Source organism: Saccostrea echinata, unplaced genomic scaffold (assembly GCF_033153115.1).
Source record: "Saccostrea echinata isolate AGI-Se365-2 ecotype Australia unplaced genomic scaffold, CSIRO_AGI_Sech_v1 ptg000062l, whole genome shotgun sequence".
In the NCBI taxonomy this organism is placed as follows: domain Eukaryota; kingdom Metazoa; phylum Mollusca; class Bivalvia; order Ostreida; family Ostreidae; genus Saccostrea; species Saccostrea echinata.
This window is the reverse complement of record NW_026889811.1, coordinates 6,953,803-6,965,885: the sequence shown is the minus strand read 5'-3', so window position 1 is coordinate 6,965,885 and position 12,083 is coordinate 6,953,803. Positions and strand designations below refer to the sequence as shown.

The 12,083-nt window shown below is 36.1% G+C and overlaps 1 protein-coding gene across 1 annotated transcript; it reads right to left on the bottom strand.

Annotated features, from left to right (window-relative positions):
* Window positions 1-255: 255 nt before the first annotated feature.
* Window positions 256-6,394, bottom strand: LOC133175393 (protein suppressor of hairy wing-like). Its single transcript, XM_061310498.1, has 2 exons — window positions 2,726-6,394; window positions 256-2,404 (listed from the first exon to the last, which is right to left on the bottom strand). The coding sequence occupies exons 1-2, from the start codon at window positions 6,297-6,299 to the stop codon at window positions 2,064-2,066; spliced, it is 3,915 nt and encodes a 1,304-aa protein (XP_061166482.1). The 5' UTR covers window positions 6,300-6,394; the 3' UTR covers window positions 256-2,063.
* Window positions 6,395-12,083: the final 5,689 nt, after the last annotated feature.

The window sequence follows — 12,083 nt, the reverse complement described above, 5'->3', positions numbered from 1 at the left end:
TTAAAGATCAATATACATAATAAATAGAATAGATATTTTTTATAGACAAAATTTGTAGAAATCTAGATCTTTCAGAGAAAAAAAACCCACAGAAATACCAAGCATATACATGTAAAATATAATAATGTTCTCCAGTTAAGGAAATATGAAATAAATAAAATATGCATACAAATGGATTTCCTCATGAAATAAAAATAAAGTACAAGAATAAAATATCACTGAAATATATATATAACATAATATAAATGAGCAATATGTAAAACATAGATCGGTTTTGTTCAGAACTAGTAAGTTTTAGGAGAACAGTTTTTTTTACAACAAAAACAATGACTATAAAGAGAGAAAACAAGGAACAACACATACCAACAAACATTTAACATTTAAATTTAAAAACCTACTTCTTACACACAGTTGCATTCCCCAAGAAAAAAAATCTTCATCTAGTTATTAATATAGTCTAACCTTGCTAACTCACACTTGAAGGGGGCTGAGAAAAAAAATAACTTTGAGATATCCATGGATTTGATTTGAGATACATGTAGGGTTAAAAGATATTTTTTTAAAAAGTGGTTTGGACTTCCAACTGACTTCAACATATCAATGGTATTCAAGAATTTTTTTTTTGATACAGAAGTTCAACTATACAAGATTGTAATGGAGACTGTTTTTATAATGTGCAATAAAATCATTACGAAAGTTATAGTTTTCTTTAGGCCACACCAATAAAAATTTTTTGTTTGTCGAACCCGCACGCTCGTATTTAAGCAAAACTTTACAAATAATATTTATTTCGATTTCCCACACCATGGAAATTCTGTGCTATTTTCTATTCAATTTCCACACTATTTTTCGTATTTTAAATCTGCTTACTCTGCAAATCAGAAAAAATATAATTTTCTGCTCAAATTTTTTCACACTCCTCCTAAAAATTTGCCTACAAAAAAGTAATAATATTATTTCACCGCTTCCTGCTCATTTTTCATCAAATGTCCAACGAACAAGAAATTAAATTGGTGTGGCCTAATTAAATATTATTTCCAGCCACAGTTGAATTTCTAGTCCTGTACATTTAAATTACCAATACGTGACACAATTCTGTATATCCATAATTAAAGAAATCTGATATGAGTGTTAATTCATGAGGTCAAATCTAATAACTAAAATATATCTAAAGAATGTATTTTTTATATAGAAATTCAAATATTTTTTTCTATTCTTAACCCCTACTTTTAATTCATCATCCAGAAATAATTGGGAGGGGTTCAAAAGAATGTTTTGGTTTTTTTCCCAAGGAAAAATGCAGAAGATGAACAGAAATAAACGGCAATTGATTTTAAGATAAAATGTATCTACCTCCAAGGTGCCAACATGTTTTCATTATGACAAATGTGGCCAAAGAATGATTTTCTTTTTTAAAAAAAACACTGTTACAAGAATTCACTAGTATCTTTCTTGTGTCTTTAATTTTGAAAATTCCTCAATATGTGTTGATGATTTCAATTATTAGATGTTGATCATGAAAAAAAAACACTCCAAACTTCATAACATGATTGACTAAACAGACAATAAACTGACAACAAAAATAGAGACAAGTCACAATATATAGTAATAACAATTGAGCACTAATAACACATCAGATCATCAAACTACAGCTTATCAGGCTTGTTAAAGAGCAGCCATGCCTCATAATTTTCTAGTTCTACATCACTGAAAGCTTCACATAATTATTCTAAAGCCACACTCTTTAAAGATAAATAAAATTAAAACATTAAGGTTCATTGATACTCTGATAAGAGAGATAACTCTTAAAGTAATGACATAAATGTCTATTATTCCTTTATAGATTTGTCAAGTTGAGACGTCTTTTTTTTTTGTTTAATTTTGCCTCACAAGCCATGATTTAACTGTTTGTATTTTACTTATTAGATACAGATCTTTCAGAAAATCATAAAAGTTAAGACAACATTTTATATGAGTGAGCAGAGGGTTTATGAACCTTAATATAATATTGATTACTTTTAAAACAACACAGTCGAAATCTATAACAATTTAACCATCTACATTTACACTAAATCATTAACATAATCCTTCATAACCAGCAGATCATCAGGTACTCTCCCTTCTAGTTTGAAAGGGGCATCTGTTAAATCATGGTTGCCATTATAACAGTCTCCATGGTGACTGGCCTGTTCCTGAGGTTCTATTTTTATACTGGTTACTGTTTCCATGGTAGTGTTATCCACCACAGTTAATCTCTCTGGTAAAAGGACATCAGTACTCACATTACCTTCAGGTACTGAAGAAATCTCTGGTTCTGTTACGGACATTTCTGAATTCACCTCCTCATTTTTTATGATCACGGATGCTTCTTGATCTCCCGTCTCCCATTCAATAACAAAGTCACCTACAAAACAACAAAATTAATAAAATATTATTCATTTGGGGACAATATTGTGCAAAGGCAGAATCTTTAATTTATCTACTATAGTACCCTGGTAATCAAAAATTTACAAGTATGTAATCTAAATTACTTTGAAATGCAGAGACATTTTCATCTGGAGAATAATACTGCCTTGTTTTTTATGTGTGTGGGTACATTTAATGCTTTTATATTTTCATTTCTTTTCCATTTTATAATGCTACAATAATACTTAATAATTATCAGTATACCATTAAAAACATTTTAATCTATGTAAGTGTACACATGTATAACTTTATGCCTCACCCTTTGATCTCCTTCCTCTCTTCCCTTTACCAACTGCAGACTGTTTGCCAGTGTTCACATCTTGAGCCTTTTTTCTCCCACCTCTCTTTGAAGGGGCCACACCAGTTTCCTGGGATATCTTACATTTTTTCTGGACACAGTTCTCTAGTTCACTCTTCTTTGGTCTCCCCTTCTTTTTTACTTTAGAATTTCCTTGAGATTCTCTTACTACTTTCTTATTCTTACTCTTGCTTTGCAAATTACTTTTCTTACTATCTGATTTCTTATCCTTGAGCTGAGATTTTTTCTTTGTTTGGCCCTTTTTCCACTGTGGTGTTTTTGTTGGGTTCTTCAGATCACTTTTCTCTTTGTTCTTTGTTTTTGGTCTCCCTCTCTTTTTAAAACATACTCTTATATTACTTTGGACATTTCCCTTCTTTGATTCCTCAATAGTTTCCACAGATGAATAATTCCTCAATGGTTCCTTCTTTTTATCATCCTCCACATCATTTCTTTCTTTGTTCTCCCTACTTTCACTTTGCATGTCCACTTTACTTTCCTCTTTTTGTATACATTCATACTCTTCCTGCTGGTCTGGTTTCTTTTTAAAAATGAGTTTTGGTAAAGTTTGTCCAGGAATGTCATCCAACAATGAAGATGCAGCACTCCTGGATTGCTGTTGTGTATCCCCGACATTCCCATCTTCCTCTACGACTTTTGTGAATCTGAATGGTGCCTTACCGTGACATCTTTTAACAAAACTCGATGCACCTGTCGCAAATCTTTTGGCTGCACTTTTCCTTCGTCTCTCCAAGCTTTCTAGCACTTTATTCCTGCCCACCAACTTCTTTCTATGTGCCCTTAAGTAATATTTATACTCTGTGTCCTTTCTGGCTAAGTATTTCATCTGATGCTCTCTAGCTCCCTTGTGCATGTTGTCAGGATTCATGAACCAAGATTTGGGCTTTTTCCCAGTTTTGTCAAAATTGAATTTAAAGCCTTTTGTGGCCAGGGGCAGTCTAAATCCTCCCTCATAAATGGTTAGAGTTGCAGGAGCTTGGGTTGAATCTTCATTCTTGGAGTTCTCTGAACCTTGAACGTCTTCTGTTCTTTCATCGTGTGTCAGTGGGGTCAATGTGACATCTGTATTCAAATTTTCAAGAATACTGTCATCCTTGACATCCTTAACATCATCATTCCCTGCAGCAATTGACAGTTTTTCAGACAAAATAAGGTTTTCATGTAACTTTTCAATATCACTCTGTACCCTCATGTCTCCCTGTTTTACTTTCAGCTGTTGGATTTGCACACTGGGTTTGTTTTTCTTTGGTCTGCCTCTCTTTCTTTTTTCTTTAATAATGTGGGCATTGGCAGCATCTTCCAGTTCTTTGCCTTCAACAGCAGTTGCCAAACATGCAAAATCCTCTTTGATCTTTGCTTCTCTTAACTCAGAGGGTAACTCATTTTCTTCTTTGATTTCCATAGCTTCCCTTGTTTTTGAAACAACAGAATTTATACATTCCTCAACCCCAGCAATTGTGTCTTCATCAAAGGCATAGTTTGTAAGTGTAACATCATCTGAATTTCTTTGACGTATATGATTTTCTGTTTTTAACTTTCCAAAATCAACTTCAGGGTGCATTCTTACATGGTGCACTTTTAGTTGCCCGTATCTCTTAAATGGTTTCTTGCAAGCTTCACAGAAATACGCATAAGAATTACCGTGCATGGATCCTATATGAGATAAAAGATGACCTTGGATTTTAGCTGCATATGGACATACCGGACAAGGGTATGGCCTGTCTGAGTAATCATGGGTTTTCATGTGAACATTTTTATTGGACTTGCTGGAAAACTTCTGTCCACACATTTCACAGGAGTATGGTCGATATTCTGAATGTAATGCAACATGTTTCCTTAGGGCAACTTTGACTTTGAAAGCTCTATTGCAAATATCACAAGAAAATGGTCTTATGTCAGAGTGTCTTTGGAGATGCTTAGATAAACAAGCTCTTGTTCTAAACCCCTTTCCACATTCATCACAGATGTAATCTTTTTGGTTTGTGTGGATTTTCATGTGTTTGGTTAAGTCACTCTTTGATTTGGTCCTTTGTGTACATCCAGGGTGGGTACAAGCATAGTTCCTCACATCACTGTGTTTGAGCTTATGGCATTTGAGCTCAAAATTTGTTTTGCATCTAAAATCACATTCATCACAGGCGATTGGTTTGTTGTCATTATGGCGATATAAATGATACTTGAGATCTTGAACACGTTTAAATGACTGAATACAGAGATGGCAAGGATAAGGCCGCTCATCTGTGTGACGCAAGACATGATGGCGGATATTTCTCTGCCATTTTGTTACAAAGTCACAGTTTTCATATGGACATTTGTATTTCTTTTCAGTGGAGTGTTTAGATTTGTGTCTTTGCAAATCTACATTTGACCTAGAAGCATAATCACAATCTGGGTGGTCACACTTGAATGGTTTCTCATGGGTATGCTTAGCTTCATGTTCCATCATAACCACAACAGACTTGGCTTCAAAATCACAGAAGCGGCAGGACTGTTTTGGGATGGCATGGACTTTCTGATGTGCTATTAACAGTCTCTTTGTTGGGAATGAAGCCTCACATTTTTTGCAAGGATTGTCTCCAATTTTGGGTGGACGCCCTATACGATGCTTCTTTCTTCTTCCAAGCACTGGAGATTCTGCTTCTTCTTTAACTGGAAAATAGTCTGGGTCATTGTCAAAATTGTCGTCCTCTGATGACTCAAGTTCTTGCTTTATGTTAATGTCAGTTTCAAAAGAAAATTCAGCTCTTGCCTTCCTTTTCTTTTGTAAATTGGATTCTTTGCAAATTTGACTGCCTTTCTTTCTCTTAGAATTGCTTTTGCAGTTTGCAATATTCTTTGAAGATTTTTGGAGACCACCATATTCATTTACATCCCCAACACTGTCCTTCAGTCTTGAGATCTCAACCCTCATTTCTTTGGCACCTTTGAATTTATTGGTTTTGCTATTTTTCTTGCTCGGATCTGTACACAATGCTTTATTCCCTGTTGATTTTCTCTTATTGTCACAAACTTGTTCCTCTTTGTTTTGAAAGGTTTTCTTGGATTTTGTGGGGCTGCTTTTATTGGAACTTTTACCTTTAGGTCTTCCCCTTCTCTTTGGTGCTGATTTTAAATTTTTTGGTATATCTTCAGATTCTATAACAAGTTCATTGAGATTCATTCCCTCCTTAGCTGTTATAGGTCTTCGTTCCTCATCTATATTTTCAGTCATTGAAACAAAATCTTTATTGTGATTGCATGGACTTTCCAAATTTTCAATACACTCTTCCTTAACTTGTATCTGGAAACCATCTTTGTAGAAACTAATAGTTGAGTTTGAAAAACTCTCTTCTATTTGATTGCGCACACTTTCTGAATCATCTGCTTTGAGTATTTGAAGATTATTGCAGCAGGAATTTTGTGAAATATTATGCTTTTCAAAATTATCATTGATGAGCACCCTATCAGGTTCTTGGCCTGTTTCTAACACCTGTTTCTGGTTTACATCTTTGGTTGTTATAAATGCATCCGTCATACTCTGATTGGTTGTGTCATTTTCTACTTGATTCTCTGAGCTATTAAGGTCGTGGCTGATTATTTGATTTTCGGTATTTTTGGTTATTACTTCATGGATTTCAAACTGTATATTTGTTACGTCCCTGTCTGTTAAACATTTCTCTACCCCCTTTCCAATATTTTTCTGCTCAATGTGTTCTAAATTACTCCTAGTTTCTACATTTTTCTCTGAATTACATATTTCTGTTGGACTTTGGGCATCTATAAGTAAGTCTCCCTTGGTATCCTCTGTATCCATGTCTCTTTTTCTTTCCCCATTTCCATCCAAGTTTGTTAAGATTTTCTTTTGACAAACAGCTTCTTCCTCCATTTTTTGTCCTGTCCACACTACTGGTCATAATTCTACAACAATAAAAGTATTTTATCAATCATTATACATGAAATGTGCTCAAGCAGTTTTATATTTTATCCACTGATTATTAATGAAGGAAAGTCATTAATTTTGTTTTGAATTGAAATAATAGATATGATTCAATTTATTTTGTTCTTTTAAAGAGATTAGATCTGAGATCGATCTCTAACTTCGTTGTAAAACAAGAGTTCAACGTACATGTATCTGATATTATATGAAATAAATAGTATATAACTAGAAAACTGACCAGTCAGCAAGGGCCCCGCCGAGGGGTAGAAATATAAGGGTACAGCTTACAGAATGAGAATTTTAATTGATTACAAAAACTTAAAAATATATGAAGAAGAATATGTAATAACAACTGTATTCATAAAATTTCAAGATAATTCCAATATCCAACAACCTGTAAAGAATATCCCTGTATTTACACAAGGCAGTAAAAAACATCATATCTATAACTCAATTAAATATATATTTAAACAAGAATAAAGCATGTGTTTTATAAAATGCCAGCCTTCAGTGAATGCAAATGTCACCCAGGCTTGACGTTAACTTCAAAACAAACATCAGTTGCAGACAATAAAGGTTAATTTATCTTAAAGTGACAAATAAAGATAAGCTTTGAAAATTTCTGCCCCAGACAAGATAATTAATCCATGAGGATTAATTGTACTGCTTTCTCATCCTTTTCTTCCAAGTTTACAATAAGAACTTTTTCAGTAATGATAGAATGAGTTTATTATAGGACTACCTGTTAAAATTGATAGTATTCTTGAATTTACATATGGCAGCAACAACAAAAAAATTAAAATGAATAAATACATGTAAATAAAATAAATAAATAAATAAAAAAAAATAATAAAAAAAAAAACCCATATCTTTATGTATATCTTGTTTTTAGAATTCAATAAAATCATAACTCATTATGTATTTTACCAAAATAAAGTATGGACATTATTTAAATCCACATTTCAGAGAATGTAAACATCATTCAAAATTGACCTTAACTTCAAAACAAACTTCATTTGCAGACAGAAGTGTTAATTAATCTCAATTTGACAGAAACAGATAATGCTTTGGATTTTCTTCAAGAGGAAAGTTAATTAATCCCATGGGACTAGTTGCAGCTTTTTTTTTTATAGTTTACAATAGGAACATTCTCAGCAGTTATCTCTCATTGCCCTTGCATTCATTCTAATGTAAAGTTAAGGAATCTACCCCACCACCCCAGCTCCAAACTGGATGACATAGAGAACCAAACTTAGCATCAAAATATGTCTTACTGCCTCTTCAACCAACATACCAAATTTGAACTTAATTGGTCAACTACAAAAAAAGTTATTAGAAAAAAACAGAAAATTTTTGGACGGAAGAATGACAGACGAACAGACAGACAGCTAGACAGCTAGACAGACAGACAGACAGAGTGATTACTATAGGGCACCCGCAAATCCTTGCGGGGCCCTAATTATTGCTCAATTCTCCCACCACCCATTTTACACTAAGTAGGGCCACAATTAAAATATTGTTGGTTTGGCGTTGCCGACTTAGTCTTTATACATTTGGGTCAGTAGGTAGGGAAAATTTTTTGTTTTAGTTTAAATTTCAGAAATGGTACCCGGTATATCTGATTCATCAGTTTACTTTTGCCATTTAAAAAAACCACATTACCACAGAGAGTCATTCCATCAACTTCTGTTATACCCAGTTCACATTTTACCGCTTTCGACAGTCATGCTTGGATTCGTGATACGGATTTATTCAACATCATATAGATCGAAGGTTATAAATGGAAACTGTTTGATCAATCATTAGACAAGCGTTTACATGATTCTTTCCCATTCTGGATATATTACACAAACGTACAAACACCTAAATCTGGATGAATATAACAAAGTAAAAATTATGATAGGTATCTGTTGAAAAAATTCTTTTGACAGCACCAATTTATGTGAGTCGGCAACACCAAACAAAGCTAATTTTTTTTTTGGCCTAGTGAAAATGACAGTGCAATAAATATAAGCATCCCATTTTTTATTCAAAGGAACATGTACATCATTACAATACTTATTTCTCAACTAATAAAAAAAATTATTTATTGATATATAGTTATGCCTCACTAGGAATGACTTTACTTTACCGTTCCCCAGAAAAACATGCTAAAATATAGTGTCGCCATAGGTGACTTCAATATATACGAGATCGAGTGAGCAATCAAAAACAATAAAAAGGATAAGGTTTTTGGCCTTTTTGACCCCCAAAACAAATTCTATGGTTAAAAGTTTAATTTAAAACTTCATTTTTAAACAAAGTTTTTTTACCTTGTTCTCTGAAAAAATTAATGAATATTGTTTGTTCAGTGAAAAATTGACAAAAAATAAATATTTACATTACACATGTAATTTGCTTTAAAAGTTTGTGGAGAGCAATGGCATTCAAAACACCATAACATGGACAAGGTGTCAAAAGGTTAAAGTATGCATTTTACTTTGATGTCACAAACACAAACGCCATGGAAGTGCGAAGTCATAAGCGAAAAATCAAAATTCATGCTCACATTGAACAGAAGCTGTTGCAATGGCTCTTCCATTAAAGTTCTACAACTTACCCGAAGGATAATACAGGGATTTTGAAATATAAACTATATTTGCAGTCAAAGCTAGGAGTTAAAAAATGTAAATATAAGCAGTGGTTCATTATTTTTTGATAGATATAGTCTTATAACTGCAACAGTGTGTGCAAACAAATTTTCATAATGCGCTAACGCACGTTACTCAATTTGTTAGCACACGTACACCATTGCAGTTATGAGACTATATCTTTCAAATAATAATAATTCAATGCTTAATTGTCAACAAAGTGCGTATGGCGCATGCTTAGTGATGTTTCTTTCCTACTTAGCCATTTTTTTTTCATGTAAACAAACCAGTAAGATGCCATTGAAGCTGAATTAAGATCTTGCAAAAAATACAGATGCAACTGAATTTCTTTAACATGTTTAAGAAAATTAATCTAAAAAAACAAGACAGTGAAGACACTAACCCTAATCTATCGGATGGTATGTGAAGTCTAACCCAAATCACACGAGCAGATGCTAGACTAACCCTAATCAGTCAAATTATGTGCGAGAACTAACCCTAATCTCTTGGATGGATTCGAGGCTAATCCTAATCAGTCGAATATTTGTGCAAGAACTAACCCTAATCTCTCAGGTAGGTGCAAGACTAACCCTAACCAGTTGATAAGTGTGCAAGACTAACCCTTATCAGTCGGGTGATGAAAATCTTACGTCATGGAACAATGAGTACCTGTTTCTTGTGGATCTGGGGACCGGTAAAGTAAAGTCTACCCCCTCACTAGTTAATAAATTAAGAAAAACAAAAGATTACAGTTTAATTCTTACCTTTCCAGTTATATGTATACCTAAATATTCTTTAAATGTGTTTGGAACATCTGGCGAAACATTTCCAGGAGACCTTAACATCTGTAATTAAATATATGATATGAGAATTAATTCTATGAATTAAAGTAAAAACCTGAAAATTTCTCATCACAATCATTCAAAAAGTCTTTAATGTAAACTTCATAACAAAAAAATGTACAAATATATTTAACAAAGTATTTATAGGAACCATTAGTCTTGTGCAAAAAAAAAATAATGATATGCACTGAGTGAAATGAGTTCGATCTTCACAATTTATAAATCCACCATGAACAAAGATTTAAAGTCTTTGTGGTTCTTTACAAGTATTTATTAACACATATACAAACATATATACAGATCCGTAGGTTCTGGCCCGGGCCGACTCCCCGCTCCGCTGCTGTCCCTGACACGTCCTGTCAGCTTGGCATCCACGTGTAGAAGAGGTCCGTGCGACTGTCCCGCCTTCTTAAGTACATGTAATACAGACAATAAGTCGTACCACGGGACAGTCGCACAGATACTACACTCCCCCCTGTTTTCTTTGAAAGGCTGGAGTCTACCACAGGAAAGAGGGTCCGGAACCATCTCCAACGTCGGGGCGCTGTAAACACCCTCCCGGGCTAACTGCCCAAGAAATACAAGTGCCGGAGCAAGCTCCAGGCAAAACCACACCCAGGATTAATCCTAGGTAACAAGTCCGGGATTACTCCCAACCAGGTGGTATGTCCGGGATGATCCCCAGACAATCATCCTACATCTGTTTAACGATAACCGAGTGGGCCAAGGTCATCAGGCCCACTCACTACTGAGAAACTGTGACACCAGTCACACCATCAGGCCCTGGAGGGTAAACTCACCCTCCGGCGTCGCCCACGCCTCCGCCTTGATCTGTATAAACGACATGCACTGTTCTCCTCTGGTGTCGCACTGTCAGACAAGGGACTGCCAGAATCATATGGGGTTGTCCCCACTTCCGCAACATGGTCCTTCGTGACCCTATCTATATCTACCTCCAGGGTGGGGCCTTTGTCCACAGAGCTCAGTGATCCCACAGAAACTTGACCATAGGCCGCCTCATTCGAAGGTTGGGCTGGTCTTGGGGAGAGAGGTGTAACACCGATATCCTCAACTGCAGAATCCAATAGAGACTCCTCCACCATCTCTACTTCCAGGCATGACACGCACAGGCTAACAGCAAAGCCTTGAGATTGGCGTGACTGCCCAGTTTGTATACAGGTCTCCTTCCCCTCATTCTTGGGTGATACCTGATCAGAACTACCAGGGCTGGTCCTCCCAAAGACCTGAAACTCCCTAGTCCTATCCCGGGCTGGTCTAAGTGGCTCCGGAGTGGAGTGGGGAGCCACAAGCTGCCCCACTTCCTCGTCCAAGGATGCCTCTTCCTCCTCAGCTGAGAATAGCTCCGGCGATTGGGGCGTCTCAAAGCGGACCCTTAGCCTGCGCCGCTTGCGCCTACGCCGCATACAGGAGGGGGGTTGACTAGCCCCCTGCTCCTTACTCTCTGAGTCCGTCCTCTCTGGGGACTGCTCTGGGTTCATAAATCGAACTGCCTGGGAGGGCCCTCCCTGGGATCCAGGCCTTCCACTCCTTGGTCCCCTCTCCTGGGACTCTGGCCTACGATACCTCTCACCAAGGGGTCCCTTCATCCGGGGTCCGCCTCGCGGCCCATCAGTGGCTACTGTCTTCCCTATAGCTCGAGTGGGGCAATTTCTACGGAAATGCCCCACCTCTCCACACTTAAAACACACAGAAGGCTTCCGCTTATGAGCCATCCATCTGGATGGCGGGGAACCAGCCCTCCGAGGTTTCGGAAAGGGGGCATATCCTTTCTGCCTCAAGGCCTCCTCAAGTTTCTCTATCCTGCTCCGGAGAGCTTCAAGCTCCTCCCTAGCATCCACATTTCCCATCCCAGGATCATCCCGTCCAGTGTCCTCACCGAGGATCAACTT